Source organism: Mustela nigripes, chromosome 8 (genome assembly GCF_022355385.1).
Source record: "Mustela nigripes isolate SB6536 chromosome 8, MUSNIG.SB6536, whole genome shotgun sequence".
Lineage (NCBI taxonomy): Eukaryota > Metazoa > Chordata > Mammalia > Carnivora > Mustelidae > Mustela > Mustela nigripes.
The window spans coordinates 28716928-28733316 of record NC_081564.1 but is presented as its reverse complement, the minus strand read 5'-3'; the positions used below and the strand labels follow the sequence as shown (position 1 = coordinate 28733316).

The 16389-nt window shown below is 44.5% G+C and overlaps 1 protein-coding gene across 3 annotated transcripts in view; it reads left to right on the top strand.

Annotated features, from left to right (window-relative positions):
- Positions 1 to 16389, top strand: part of DGCR2 (DiGeorge syndrome critical region gene 2) — a 94056-nt gene that overhangs the window by 41529 nt on the left and 36138 nt on the right. For 2 of the 3 annotated variants that reach the window (XM_059409049.1, XM_059409048.1), the window contains one exon: positions 16221 to 16346. The exons of the other annotated variant lie outside the window; for it this stretch is intronic. In XM_059409049.1, the coding sequence (XP_059265032.1) occupies positions 16221 to 16346 (126 nt within the window). The remainder of the gene's footprint in view (positions 1 to 16220; positions 16347 to 16389) is intronic. 3 annotated transcript variants of the gene reach the window in all.

Here is a 16389-nt window from a genome sequence, read left to right as displayed (position 1 = left end):
GGAAATTAATTCTAGCCAGAGCAATTAGATAAGAAAATAAAGGCAACAGAATTGGGAAGGAAGAAGTAAAATTATCCCTGTTCACAGGTGGCATAACTTTATATGTAGAAAATCCTAAAGATTACACACACACACACACACACACACACACACATATTATTGGTACTAATAAAATTCTGCAAAGTTTAAGGACATAAAATCACAAAAAGTTATGTTTTTATACACTTAACAATGAACAAACAAAATGAAGGAGACTGGCCCATTTTCAATAGCATCAAAAAGAATAAAACACTTAGGAATAAATTTAACCAAAAAGATGAAAAACCTAGTACACTGAAAACTATGAAACATTGCTGAAAGAAATTAAAGAAGATATACATGAAAGACATCCCATGTTCGCAGACTGGAAGAGTTAGGAAGCTGTCAGTACTACCCAAGCAATGCACAGGTTTAGTACAATCTCCATCAAAATGCCAAAAACCGTATTTGCCAAAATAGGAAACTACATCCTAAAATTCGTATAGCCAAATCATTCTTGGAAAAGAATAAAGTTGGAAATCTCACACTTGTGATATTAAAACTTGCTACAAAGCTGCAGTAATCGCGACAGTGTGATTCTGGTATATAGGCCAATGGAATAGAATAGAGAACTCAGAAATAAACCATATATATGGTAAAATTATTTTCCACATGAGTAAGGTTCATGGGTGGGGAGAATAGTAAATGGTGCTGGGAAAACTGGATAGCCACATACATGCCAGAGAACCTTCACTTAAACTGTGTACAAAAATCCAACATGGGTCAAAAACCCAAGCATAAGAGCTAAAACTACAAAACTTATAGAAGAAAACATAAGAAAAAAGCTTAATGACATTGGGCTTGGCAATGATTTCTTACAGGTAGCACCTATAACATAGCAAAGGAAACACGGATTGCATGGAGCACTGGGTGTGGTGAAAAAATAATGAATACTGTTTTTCTGAAAATAAATAAATTGAAAAATTTTAAAAAAAACATAGCAAAGGAAAAATAGAGGTAAATTGAGCTGCATCAAAATTTAAAACTGCCATAAAACATCCAACAGAGTGGATATCCATACGCAGCCTATGGATTGGGAGAAAATACTTGCAAATCATATCTGATGAAGGGCTAATACTGAGAATATATATTTTAAAAACCTACAACTCAACAACAACAAAAAAATCTGATTTTAAAAAATGAGCAAAGGAGGGACACCAGAGTGACTCAGTAGGTTAGTATCTACCTTCAGCTCAGGTCATAATCCCAGGGTCCTGGGACCAAGCCCTGCATCAGGCTCCCTGCTTAGCGGGGGCCTGCTTCTCCCTCTGCCTGCTGCTCTCCCTGCTTGTGCTCATGTGCATGTGCACTCTTTCTCTCTGACAAATAATTAAAAATCATTTTTAAAAATTTTAAAAATGGGCAGAAGACTGTCTCCATAGAAGATATGCAGATGGCCAACAAGCACATGAAAATGCACTCAACATCACTAATCATTAGGAAAGCTCAAATCAAAACCACCATGAGACACCACTCACACCCTTAGGATGGCTGCTATCAAAACAAGTCATAGTGGAGATGATGGTGGGTTGTGGAGAAGTTGGAATGCTTTTGCACAATTGGTGGGAATGTGAAATGGTATGTCACTGTGGAAAACAGATTGTGGTTCCTCAGAAAATTAAAAATAGAACTACCATTAGATCCAGTAATTCCATTTTGAAAGAAAGGTATATGACCCATGTCCTTAAAAATGGTTAAATTTTTAAAATACTTAGTATTTGACAGAGAGAAAGCACAAGCAGGGGGAGCAGCAAAAGGAGAGGGAAAGGCAGACTCCCCACTGAGCAGGGAGCCCAGTGTGGGACTTGATCGAAGGACCCTGGGATCATGACCAGACCTGAAGGCAGCTGCTCAACCGACTGAGCCATCCAGGTGCCCCAGAAATGGATAAAATTTTATATGTGTTTTGCCACAATGAAAATATGTACATATAAATACATACACAGTCTATTTTCTGAACACAAACAGAATGCTGTGAAAAGGCAAATTAAGAAAGAGCTCTTACCCATTGAAAAATTAGTCTGGAAAATCCAGTATCTGATTAGTATAAGTTCCTTTCTTTTTTTAAGATTTATTAATATTTTTGAGAGAGGAGGAGAGCAGCAAGAGGGACAGGGGAGAGGCAGAATCCCAAGGGGAGAGAGAATCCTAAGCAGGCTTGTGCAGAGTGCAGAGCCTGAGGTGGGGCTTGATCTCATGATCCTGAAATCACCACCCCAGCAGAAAGCAAGATTCTGATGCCCAACCGACTGAGCCACCCAGGTGCCCCCTCCTTTTAAAAGACTTTGTTTGAGAAAGCATGAGAGTGTGCATGAGTGGGGGTGGGAGAGGGAGAAGCAGACTCACTACTGAGCAGGGAACTTAATTTGGGCTCAGTCCCGGGACCCTGGGATTATGACCTGAGCAGAAGGCAGACACTTAACCAACTGAGCCACCTGGGCGCCCCATGGTTTTATTTTTAAGTAATCTCTACACCCAGTGTGGGGCTCAAATTCACAACAATGGAGACTAAGAGCCGCATGCTCAGGGCACCTGGGTGGTACAGTTTGCTAATAAGTTTATGACTCATGATTCTGGCTCCGGTTGTGATCTCTGGGAGTCGTGAAATCAGTCCCCATGTTGGGCTCCATGCTGGGTGTGGAGCCTACTTAAAATTCTCCCTCTCCCTCTCCACATGCTTGCTTGTGTACATGTGTTCTCCCACTAAAGAAATTTTTAAAAGGAGCTGCATGCCAACTGAGCCAGCCAGTTGGCCCAATAAGAGTTTTGGGGTTTTTTTGTGTGGTGGTGTTCTTTTTAAGATTTTATTTATTTATGGGGCGCATGGGTAGCTCAGTGAGTTAAGCCTTTGCCTTTGGCTCAGATCATGATCCCAGGGTCCTGGGATCGAGCCCCACATCAGGCTCTGTGCTTAGCAGAGAGCCTGCTTCTCCCTCTCTGTCTGCCTCTCTGCCTGCTTCTGCCTACTTGTGATCTGTCAAATTAAAAAAAAAAAATCTTTTTAAAAAAGTATTTATTTATTTATTTGAGAGTGAGAGAGCCTGCACAAGCAGGGGGTGGGACAGAAGGAGAGGGACAAGCAGACTCTATGCTGAGCGCAGAGCCCAATGTGGGGCTTCAACTCACAACCCTGAGATCATTAGCTGAGTTGAACTCGAGTTGGACGCTCAGTCAGCTGAGCCACCCAGCCACCCATCCCCCATAAGAATCTTTTATTTTTTTTAAGATTTTATTTATTAGGGAGTGAGAGCGAGCACAAGCAGGGCAAGTGGCATGGAGAAGGAGAAGCAGGCTCTCTGACAAGCAGGGAGCCTGATGTGAGCCACCAAAGGCAGACACTTAACCAACTGAGCCACTTAGGTGCCCCTATTTTTAATTATTTTTTTTTAAGATTTTATGTATTTATTTGAGAGAGAGACAGTGAGAGAGAACATGAGCGAGGAGAAGGTCAGAGGGAGAAGCAGACTCCCCATGGAGCTGGGAGCCTGATGTGGGACTCGATCCTGGGACTCCAGGATCATGACCCGAGCCAAAGGCAGTCGTCCAACCAACTGAGCCACCCAGGCGCCCCCCCTATTTTTAATTTTTAAAAAAATATTTTTTGATTTATTTGTCCTAGAAAGAGAGCACAAGCAGAGGAGCAGCAGGCAGAACAGCTAGAGAGAGAAGCAGGCTCCCTGCTGGGCAAGGAGTCTCATGGGGGACTCGATCCCAGGATCCTGGGATCATGATGTGAGTGGAACGCAGTTGCTTAGCCAACTGAGCCACCCAGGCATCCCAAGTTCTTTTTTAAAAATATAGGAGCAGGGGTCTTTTAGTCATGTAGCTTTGGAGTTAAGAGGGCATAATAATTTTTAGAAGACTTAGACAAGATACCTTGTATAATTGCAGTATGTCAGAAATACAGTCAACACCACACGTCCAAAAGAGTGAGAGCACAGGTCCTGGTGAAAAGAGTAGGAATCAGAATTGCATGAGATGTTCAGCAGCGGCACCGGCGTGGGAAAACAATGGGGCAAGGCCATCTGGATCTGAAGAGGAGCTGATTTTAATTGTCTAAATCAGAATTTTAGTTGGAGTTGTATTAGGGTTATTTGTACACACGATCTGAATATTCAGATAGTTTTATAAGCCTTTTTATTTTAGAACTTAACCCTGATGTCCCCTGCCCCATTTCCCACTTCTCAGAAGCAAATACTTGAAATTTCTTTAACTATTGATTCACTTAGCATTTATCTGTGGGTCTCTAAATGCCATGGTTTTAGGCATTTTCTGTTGATTTTTCCTGAACAAGGTGGCTGACACTTTCCCCTTTGTCTTCTCACTCCCAGAGTTCTTGCTCCATCTGTGCTGCTCTTGGCAGGGCATGGAGGGGGATTCCATTTCCTTTTTGCTGGTGAAACATTTTGTCTTAAGCCAGAATTGAACATTGTCATCATCATCTTTTTGTTTTGATAACTTTATTGAGGTATGATTCATATACCGTAGAATTTGCTTGGTAAGTACAGTTTTTGGTGGTTTTTAGAACATTTTCAGAATCATCGCCCCAAGTGTAGAACTTTTTTGTCACCCCAGAATAAAACCCTGTGTCCATCAGCAGGCACTCTCCCATTTTCTCTCAAGCCTTAGCCCCTGGCAGCCACTCACTCACTTTCTGTTCCTGTGGATTTGACACTTCACATTTTATAGAAATGGAGTCATACAATATGCAGTATTTCGTGTCTAGCTTCTCTCAATTGGCATAATATTTTCAAGGTCCATCCATGTAGTTTTCTTTTTGTTTTACTTTTTAACAAAGTAAAACTTTTTAACAAAGTACTTTAAAGAAAACGTTTTATGTGTCTTAAGTAAGACTTTCAGGTTTTTAACACCTTTATTAAGATGCAGTTTTATGGGGGCGCCTGAGTGGCTCAGTGTGCCTTCCGCTCAGGTCATGATCCCAGGGTTCTGGGATCAAGTCCTGCATCAGGCTCTCTGCTCAGCAGGGAGCCTGCTTCCTCCTCTCTCTCTGACTGGCTCTCTGTGATCTCTGTCAAATAAATAAAAATCTCAAAAAAAAAAAAAAGATGTAGTTTTATGTACCATAACATTTCTGACTTTTAAAAGCATACAAGTCTATGATTTTTGTGAAATTTAAAGAGTTCTGCAACTTTAGAGCATGTCTCTTGCCCCCAAAGATCCCCTGTCCATTTGTAGTCATTCCTTGTTCCCTCCGCCAGTCCCAGGCAACCACTAATCTATTTTCTTCGTCTTACAGACTTGCGGACTTCTGGACATTTCCTATAAAGGGAATCATACCATATGCCGCCTTGTGTGTCTGGCTTCTTCCATGTGGCATCATGTCTTTGAGGCTCATCCATTTGCAGACTCTGTCAGTGGTTTGTTCCTTTTCACAGCAGATTTTCCATTCTGTGGCTTATGCCACATTTTGTTTACTCTTTCACTTTGATGAGCATTTGAGTTGCTTCCACTTTGTTAGTAAAGCTGCTATGAACTTTGCGAGTTTTCAAGGGGACATAGGCTTTCATTTGTCTTGGAAAGTACATAGGAGTGGGATTTCCGGGTCATATTGTAAATTTATGTTTCACTTTTTAAGAAATGGCCAAATGGTTTGTCAAAGTGGCTGTAGATTTACATTTAAAAAAAAAAAAAGTCCTTAGCAGGAATAGAGCTCTCCTGATTTCCCCTCAGTTGTACATCTCCCATTTTATTCTGCTGGAGTGATTTTGCAGTCTCCTTCCCCAGAGCCACCTGACTTCACCTGTTGGTTTAGTGCTGACAGGGCCTGCTGCCCACCTTCCCGGCTGCCCTCTTGGGTTTTCCCTTCACCATCAGCATGGGTGAATCAGCAGGTTTCTCCCTCATGTCTGTCCACACTTGTCTGCCTGTGTCTCTTTCTCTCTCTCTTTCTCTCTCTCTCATGTTAGATCCTTTGTTTTTCAGTTTCCTATTTTGTTTTTTTCCCTCATTTAAGTAATGTACTGCTGTCTTTAATAACTTCTGCAGAAAAGGAACATGGAGATAAAAGTTTTTAGTTCCTTGCTTACATGTTTGAAAATTCCTTTATTTCACCCTCACACATGATACAGATTTAGCCGAATTTAGAATTACTAGCTAGAAATAACTTTCCCTTACAATTTGGAAGATCTTTCTCCATTTTTATGAGTTTTCAACATTGCCGATGCTGTAATTCTGGTTCTTTAAATGAAACCTGTTTTTGTTCTGGAAATTTTGAGTATCTTTTGATACATTGTGCTAGCCGCTTAGCAGATCTTTTCATCTTAGGAACTCATGCCTCTTGGTTTAGGGAAAGAAAACACTAGATTTTTTTTTTTTCCTCTTCCATTTATCTTGTCTCTTTTTAGATGTGTTACTGGAAGTTGAAGCTCTTGGACTGATCTCCAGTTTTTTCAGTCTCTAGTTCTCCACCTCTTTGTCATTTTGTTTTACTTTAAGGAAGTTTCATTTCAGGGCGCCTGGGTGGCTCAGTGGGTTAAAGCCTCTGCCTTCGGCTCAGGTCATGATCTCAGGCTCCTGGGATCGAGCCCTGCATCAGGTTCTCTGCTCAGCAGGGAGCCTGCTTTCCCCCCTCTCTCTGCCTGCCTCTGCCTACTTGTGATCTCTCTCTCTCTGTCAAATAAATAAATAAAATCTTTTTAAAAAAATAATATCTTACTTTAAGGAAGTTTCTACTTGCACCACATCTTTTAACAGATTTTCATTTTTGCCATCATGTGCATTTCTAGTGGATATTTTTCTTTGGGTGGGAGGGGTTAATGGTGTCTGTATTATGTTCCTTTTTAATAGCATCCCATTCTTGTTTTATGGATACAGTATTGTCTCTCACTTTGAGTATGTTAATGGCGTGTTGTTTTTTTTTTTAAAGATTTTATTTATTTATTTGACAGAGAAAGAGATCACAAGTAGGCAGAGAGGCAGGCAGAGAGAGAGGAGGAAGCAAGCTCCCCACTGAGCAGAGAGCCCAATGCGGGCCTTGATCCCAGGACCCTGAAACTATGACCTGAGCTGAAGGCAGAGGCTTAACCCTCTGAGCCACCCAGGCTCCCATAATGGCATGTTTTTGTTAAGTGTCCTATAGACATTCCTTCTGTATTGTTTCCTCTGTGGTGTGGTGTTTTCATTTGTAGGCTCTCAGCAGAGGTTGGTGGGCCTTGCCTGTCTGCTGTGTGTAGCTGGAAGCTCTGTGCTTGTGGGCCTCCATGGACAGTGAACCAGCTGGATCGTTTCACTGGGAGTGTCCTCCCCTCGGGGACCTTTTTCTTGGGCTGGCCAGATTTTTTTTTTTAAGATTTTATTCATTTGATAGAGATCACAATTAAGCAGAGAGGCAGGCAGAGAGGGGCGGGGGAAGCAGGCTCCCTGCTGTGCAGAGAGCAGGATGCGGGGCTTGATCCCAGGACCCCGAGATCATGACCCGAGCTGAAGGCAGAGCTTCAACCCACTGAGCCACCCAGGCGCCCCGCGCTGGCCAGATTTTTCCATAGAGGAATGTTCCGGGCTTCTCGGAGGCTGGGGTTCTGGAAGGAGGGACTTGAGACTCTGCCCTCCCCAGCTAAGTACAGAACCCTGACTTTCAGTTGAACTGGTGTCCCTCAACCAAGAGACACCTGTTTGACCCTGTCTTCAGTAAGTCACCCATCTTTGCAGGGGTGAAGGAGAGACAGGGTTGCCTGAGCAAACCAAGTACAGGGGATGAGATCTGGGTTTGTCAGCTCCCTTCTACCCCTTACCTTCAATATGAGAAATTTCAAGTCTGTAGAAAAGGTACATGAGTGTTTATATTGCCTTTAGCTGCATTCACCTATCCATAGCAGTTTGCTACAGTTGCTTTTTTTACGGTTTTTTCCTGAACCCTTGGAGAGTATATTAATGATACTATGACATTTTACCCCTAAGTACTTCATCTATCTTTTTTTTTTTTAAGATCTTATTTATTTATTTGTTGGTGGGGGAGAGAGAGAGAGCATAGGCAGCGGGGAGGAGGCAGAGAGGGGAAGAAGCAGGCTCCCTCCTGAGCAGGGAGCCCAATGTGGGACTCCATCCCAGCACCCGGAGATCATGACCTGACCCGAAGGCAGATGCTTAACTGACTGAGCCACCCAGGCGCCCCGCTAAGCTCCTATTTATTCATACCTCCAATTCTATTCTATACTCAAGTTCTTCTTCTCTTACTCCCATCTCATATTTTTATCTTCTTTTTCCCATAGTAAGAACTGTGTTCCCAACACCTTGTATATTTGTGTCCATTTGGCCAGTCCTAAAATACTTGTAGTTTTGGAATTACTACTCCTGTACCACTACCAAGAACTCATCTACTAGGTAAATTCCAGGATGTTTTTGTACTTTGTTAAATGTTAGTAGGCTGTTTCCCACTGATGGGGTGTGAGGTCAGTTCTCAAGTCAAAAGTCAACTAGCATTCATTTCTTGTTTTCTTTGGGGTGACTGTGTTAACATTTCATCCAGTTTGTATTTAGTTTTAGGACTTTGCCTTCTCATTTTATTGATTTATTTTTAATGTTTTTGTTTTGAGATATAATTCGTGTGCCATAAAATTCACCACTTTAAAATACACAATTTCACATTTTTTAATATACTCACAAGGTTGTGTAACTGACTTACTTATTTTTAGGATATGTAAAATGTAAGTAAGATTCAGAAGTTGTAACTGTATAAAAACATATATTTAAAAGTTCTCAGCAGGGGCACCTGGCTGGCTCAGTTGGTAAACCTTGTGACTCTTGATGTTGGGGTCATGAGTTCAGGCCCCACGTTGGCATAGAGCCTACAAAAAAAAAAAAGAAAATCTTGGGGTGCCTGGGTGGCTCAGTGGGTTAAAGCTTCTGCTTTCGGCTCGGGTCATGATCCCAGGGTCCTGGAACCGAGTCCCGCATCGGGCTCTCTGCTCAGTGGGGAGCCTGCTTCTTCCTCTCTCTCTGCCTGCCTCTGCCTACTTGTGGTTCCTGTCTGTCAAATAAATAAAATCTTAAAACAAAAACAAACAAAAAACTTCTCTTTCTTCTCCTTCTCTCTTTGCCCTGTTTTTACTCACATCCTATAGGTAAGTAATTTGATTAGTTTCTGGCTTATCTTTCTTGGGTTCTTGTTTTGTTTTGTTTGTCAGAGAGAGAAGACAAGGAGAGGGGGAAACAGGCTCCCCACTGAGTAAGGAGCCTATGCGGGACTTGATCCAAAATCAAGAGTCAGATGCTTAATTGACTAAGCTGCCAAAGGCGCCCATTTTTCTCTCTTTTAATTTAACAGAATACCCATAAAGTCACTATATTTATTCATAAAGATCTTTTTCATTCTTTTTTACAACTGTGTTGTACTCCATCCTAGGACCATATCATGCTTGCATATATATATTTTTTTTTTTTTATGTTTTTTTTTTTCAAGATTTTTTATTTATTTGACAGACAGATCACAAGCAGGCAGAGAGACAGGCAGAGAGAGAAAGGGAAGCAGGCTTCCTGCTGAGCAGAGAGCCCAATGTGGGGCTTGATCCCAGGACTCTGGGATCATGACCTGAGCCACAGGGAGAGGCTTCAACTCACTGAGCCACGCAGGCGCCCTACCATACTTATGTTTAACTAGTCCTCCTATGGATGAGCCTTCAGGTTATTCTCATTAGTTTGCTATTAAATATAATGCCACAATAAATAACTTTATACATGTTTCCCCCCTTCGAATTGTTGAAGATGTACCTTCACTGTATATTCTTAAATACAGGATTGCTGAGTCAAAGGGTCAGTGTATATGTAGTTTTGCTAAATATTGCCAGATTCCTTTTTGTTCTTTTTTAAAATTTTAATGCAAGTATAGTTGATATGATATAGGTACCTTACTTTTCATCTGTTACCCTAGGATTTAGCTTTCTGGGCTCAAATAAATTGAGTGATTTGCTTCTAAAATAAGTCAGTCTTAAGACTGACAAATGCTAATAAACTGGATAGGATACTGGGAAAACTGGCATAAACCAAGATCATCCCCAGGCAAATTATGATGTACCATTACTGTACGGTGTCTGTATTATGTTCCTTTTTAATAGCATCCCATTCTTGTTTTATGGATACAGTATTGTCTCTCACTTTGAGTATGTTAATGGCGTGTTGTTTTTTTTTTTTAAAGATTTTATTTATTTATTTGACAGAGAGAGAAAGAGATCACAAGTAGGCAGAGAGGCAGGCAGAGAGAGAGGAAGAAGCAAGCTCCCCACTGAGCAGAGAGCCCAATGCGGGCCTTAATCCCAGGACCCTGAGACTATGACCTGAGCTGAAGGCAGAGGCTTAACCCTCTGAGCCACCCAGGCTCCCATAATGGCATGTTTTTGTTAAGTGTCCTATAGGCATTCCTTCTGTATTGTTTCCTCTGTGGTGTGGTGTTTGACAGAGAGAGAAAGAGATCACAAGTAGGCAGAGAGAGGCAGGCAGAGAGAGAAGAGGAAGCAAGCTCCCCACTGAGCAGAGAGCCCAATGCGGGCCTTGATCCCAGGACCCTGTTCCTTTTGTTTTCCAGTTTTTGCAACTTTGCCATCTTCTTTCCTGTTGTTTATCCCTGTGACTATGCCTTTTTAAAAATTCCATTATTTTTGTTTTAATTAGGAGTTTCAGGAAAGACTAGAGGTGGATGAATATGTTCGTTCAATTGGATATCTCTAATAGAAGCTCCAGAAATGTTATCAACCAGAGGAACCTATTGCATGAGAATGGAATAAAGACATTTTCAGATATGGACAGAATCAGAAAAGTCGCCCTGCCCTTTCTTAGGAAGATGTGTCTTGTAAAGGAGGCGGTAAAGTAGAAAAGAAGGTAGCCCAGTACAGCGGGCCCAGTACAGGAGGACAGCACATGGACCCCAGGATTACAGCCATGCCCCAGCCCAGACAGCAGCTTATTCAGCCTGTGCTAGAAGGTAGGAAGTAGGGGAGGACCTTCCCAGGGAGGAGTGGTGCCAGGAGATTCTGATATGATGTTTCAAGTGTTTAACATTTTTATGGCTAGGCATTGTTACTTGCTTTAGCAACTGGGAGGAATAGCAGTAGATCTACCAAAAGCTAAGCAAATTTAAAAATTAATGCACATGTTAATTCCAGGAATTGAAATACCTAGTATGCTTTCTGGCTCACAAGTGAAGAACACTTGTACATTATTATATTATTCTACGAATTTTAATTACAAAATTCTGCTCTGTTAGGAAGGTGGGCGAGAGTGCATATGAGCTAAATTTGTACCCATCCTAACATTAAGTCAGTGGACAACATTCAAAATTGGTAAAACTGGAAATAGCTGGGTCAACCTATTATTTAGAAATATGGACGAACTATCAGAAAAAATGAGTAAAAAAGATGTCTTTAGGAAATGGGGTTAGGAGCAGGGGGCTGGGAGGAGGGGAGACACGTTTCTATTTCATCTTGTGATATATGTACGTAAAAATGAAGAATCAATACATCACATACCTTGGGTGAGGATTCCTACCAGGTCATTCTGCTTCTGCCATATCTCTGCTCGCAGTTGAGACCCAAGGCCACATCTTGAGTGTGTCACAGGACTATCTGACAGCTTCAGCTTCTGTCACCAGCCTTAATGGAAGGTAAGGCATTTCCTCTGTGAACTTGTGCCTGAGACATTTGTGGACCCTCGAAGCAGGAGGCAAGCAGATTTTGAGCTTGGAACTGACAGGGCTGTATCTTTACAGTTATTCTCTGTGGTGAGTTACATATTGCCCACATAGGTATAAAAGGGGAAAGCAAAAGTGCTGATTTCTTATTTCAGAAGATAGGTCTCAAAACCTTGGTAGAATGAAGACGAAGGTGGCAGTCCTGGGACTTGGCCGAACTAGCAAACCTTTAGCCACAGTGAGATTTTTTTTTTAGTATATATATAGAGAATTTACTTATTTATGTATTTATTTGACAGAGAGAGAGACAATGAGAGCAGGAACACAAGCAGGGGGAGTAGGAAAGGGAGAAACGGGCTTCCTGCTGAACAGGGAGCCCAATTTGGGGCTCGATCCCAGGACTCTGGGATCATGACCTGAGCCAAAGGCAGACAATGACTGAGCCACCCATGCACCCCTGGCCTCAGTGATACTCCTTTTTTTTAAAAAATATTTTTTATTTGAGAGAGAGAGAGAGAATGAGAGCGAGCACAAGCAGGTAGAAGAGCAGAGGGAGAGGGAGAAGCAGACTCCCTACTGAGCTGGGAGCCCAACTTGGGGCCTGATCCCAGGATGGTGGGATCATGACCTGAGCCACCCAGGCATCCCGCCTCATTGAGATTCTTAATAAGCTCCATGACCCTGGCTGTGACGGGCAGGGGTTGGGGGAGAATCAGGGTAAAGAATGTACAACATAATGGAAATACTACTCAAAATTTTTATTTTCAGGTTCTCACTTGTTAGAAATCCTCTTTTGGTAAGCAAGCGTTACTTACATCTGATTTTTGACCACGAGTCTAAGCCTGTTCTCGTGTACGGAAGGAAAGTGACACGTATTCTGACCACTTGGAGTGCTGAAGAAGTACCAGTCTGTCTTGCCCTTTATTTGGAGAGGTTACAAGCTCATCTGGACCCTGATACTGTATTTGGACAAGTTATACAATCTTAGAAGTTATACAATCTTAGAAACACAAATAAGAATCACTCGTATTTTGTCCTTTATTTGCAAATAATAAAGTGGGGAAGCAAGCATGCCGCTGTCTGACCTGACTCAGTTTCCTTGTTGGACTTAAGGCTCTCCTCTGCCTTATCCCCCCTCCCCGCAGCTCTGCCTATGAGGCCTGTGGTGTAAAAGCAGAAAACCTGGCATGCTGGGTGCCCCTCGTAGAGCAAGAGGTCACTGCCCTGAGCTCTAACCCTCCCCAGCACCCTCCCACCCCAGCCCCAGTACACAGCTTGGGAAAATGGCCGGAAATGGGCCTCTGGTGGACGTGCTGTGAGGTAGGAGGAGACTCGGGTCCAGTGGACCTGGAGAAAATGGAAGGCTCATGTCTCCTGTTTTCCACTTGTTCATGAAGCAAGCCTTATAACACTTCAGAGCCTGCTTTCCCATCTGTAAGACATTTCCCCTTCCCTCTGTTTTTTTAGTACCAACTCAACCATGTTGGCTGCTCCTTGCTTCATGTCTCCTTCCATACACTCCATCCGTCTTTGGTGGCCAAAGTTATTCTGAAGTCTTGGCAAGGATACCCGAAGAGAGCAGAATACACAACAGCCTGTGGTGTCCACGCTCAGACTCTTCCCTTCCCAGTCACAGGGTGTAGGTGTGCCCATCCCCACTTGCTGGGTGGAAGAGAAGGCAGGCTGAGGGCCTCACTAAGGGAGGACAGGATTGTCTGCTGTTTCACTCACTATATTCCCCTGCCTAGAACAGTGCCTGGCACACTGAGATTGAACAGGAAAGGGAGGGAGAGGAACAGGAGAGTTGCTTTGGGGTGTCTGCATCCTGAAACCGGTTCTTGGGATATCAGCTCACACCCACCAACTGGCCCTAAGGGAAAATGCTGTGAGCTGCAGAAGGAGATTTGGTGTTGTCAGAGGTGCTCCTAAGGGGCCTGTAGGGGTGCTACGCCAGTGAACTCTCTCTCTCCTCCATTTGCACCCATTCCTGCTTCTCTTGGTCCCCAGGGCACTCGGAAGTCCCTGGTCTGTGCCAGTGGGTTCCCATGGTGGCGCTGAACAAATGAGTGATGAGGGGGAGGCATGGGTTGGGGCGTTTGGCCCTGAAGAGAAATCACGGAAAAGAGAAGGGCTCAGAATTGCCACCTGAGCCACCAGAGAAGCCTGCTCAGTGCAAAGTGGCTTCCCCCTTCACTGCTTGGCTTTCTGCTGTCTTCCCTGAGCAGTTCTGCCTTATTGCCCCATGTACCCTCCACAGTCAGCCGGCATCCAGACCCCGGTAGCACACACTCTTACCTTGTCTCTCTTGCAGATTTCATTTGTCTCTGTGAACAGCTGGGCCGGCCCTCTACCAGGTGCTGCTGTGCTGGGTCTGGGGCAGAGGCCAAGACCCAAAGTAGAATCACAGGTCTTGCTGGTTGGAGCAGACAGAGGGACATGTGAGGTTCAGGTGTAGGGAAACATGTTCACCACACCCAAACCTGTCCTCGAGCTTGTCCCAAATGTGTCTCCCTTTGGCCTTTGCCTAAGCTGTGCCCTCTGTTGGGAAGCCCTCCTTGTCTCTGGTCTGCCATCCCTCAGTGTGTGTGTCCCCACTCCTCAGCCTGCCTCCTCAGGATTGGGGTGGGAAGGGGATGCTCATTGTAGCACTGCCCTGTGTCAGAGCTGCCAGTCTTCTGCCAGGAGTGGCAGTGCTCAGGCAGTGGGGATGGGGCACCTAAGTCCTGAAGAGAGCAGCTGCAGCACACACAGGTGACCGCAGTGAGGTCGTGTTGGTGGTGAGGTTGCACCGAAGGCCTTGAATGTGCTTCTCCTTTAAGGTCTTGCCTTGAATTGAGCTTCATTGGTAGCACATTTTATATTTTTAGAGGGGTTAGTAACCGGATGGCCCCTGAGCCACATCACCTGCCTGGGTGGGGGCTATGTTAATACTGTACTGAATAATGGAAGGAGCCAGAGTTGCTAGGGCTTGTGGCCTGCCCAGGGTCTCAGAAGGATACGAGGAGGAGCACACCCAGAGATGTTTGTACAGGTTGTTCTAAGCAGTCTTTTATAGGTAATGACAAAATGCAAACAACCTAAAGTTCTAACCATAGGGGATTATGATAACTAAATCCATTCACAAAATGTTCTGTGGCCAGTAAAAGTGGTGTTCTTAAGCGCATTTGAGAATATGGAAGGCCGCTTCTGTTCAAGCTTACAAAGCATATCATAAAATAGAGTGATGTGATCCCAGTACTTTTAGGGATTTGTACAGAAAAAAAGAATGGAAGGGCGGCAGACTGAGCATAGTAGTGGTTTATGTTTTGGCTTTTCAGACTTCTGTGTTTCTATTATTTCACGTGCATGATTTGTTATTTTACAATGAGGGAAAATACAGATTATTTATGAAATGAAAACAGTGTTAGAGTTTGCGACACGAGCAGGATCAGATAGCTGGTGAAGCTTCCATCAAGCGGAGCACCGTGGAGCCAGGTCTCCCACAAACCCACCCGCCATGCCATGTGCCCATGTCATCTGCCTCAGGCCTGCTGGACATGGCCTTGGGGAAGCAGAGCCGCCTGCTTCTGTTTGCTGCCCTGCAGACCAAGGTCACCGCTGTCTGGCATGACTTTGTACCAGGTGTCCTCACTGTGCACTGAGATGCTCCCATGCAGGCAGAGGAGGGAGGAGGGCAGTCTGGATGGGACATTGCCCCTGGCTGTGTCCTGTGCCTCGGGTACATTACATCACGTCCCCGCATCACCCCTCACCTTTGAGAGGGTGGATAGTGGTGCTCTCAGGGTTGGAGAACTCTACAGAGAGACTGTGGAAGCACTAGCTTAGGAATTGCTATCAGATCATGATCCATGAAACTAGAAGTCTGCCTCATCTTCAGCTTCCTGTTCACACTTCTAACTGTGCTGGAGGCCATCTGCACAGCGGGGCATGGGCCGGGTGCCCAAGAGCCATGCAGGAATGTCAGAAGGCCCTGGCCTTGGGGCACTGAGAGGAACCTGCAGGCAGGGCCTCAGCCATCATCTCAGGCCCAGTGCGGGTAGCAGAGGACGGTGTCACACAGTGCTTCCCCCTCCATGCTCACGGGAGGCTCCCAAGTTGGAGTACAAGGGGCGGCCTGGCCTTTGGAGAGACTTCCCCACCCCGCGCCAGGGAACCAGGGCTGCTGAGGGATTTGCTGCGGGAATGACTATCCCTGTGCTGTGCTAGCAGCCCATTAGAAAACACAATGAAGGAGAGACCTCTTTCCATAATAGTACTAAAAAAATGAACACTAATTTCCGTAGGGAGCACATGTGATCCATTGGGCCTGAGCAGCAAGGTTTCTGAGACTTTAAACACCTGAGTAACTAGACTGTGTGCTGCCTTCCGCTCGACCTGGTTTTCCCAGCCCCGAGGAGGCTATGTTGTGCTTTTGTTTGGTACCGGCCACAGAGAGTCCCGTGCGGCCGTGTGCCTCACTGCTGCGTGAGCTGCGCTGACAGCCCACTTCTCTTCTTGCTTTCAGAAGTGACTGGGGAGTCCCGTCCTTACCATGGGAAGGAGGCTGTGGATCCGCGGCCGGGCCGGGCCCGAGGCAGCGACCCCAAGCACTTCCATGCGGTGAATGTGGCGCAGCCCGTGCGCTTCAGCAGTAAGTTGCAGACCTGCCCTGTCTGAGACTTACACCTTGTGGC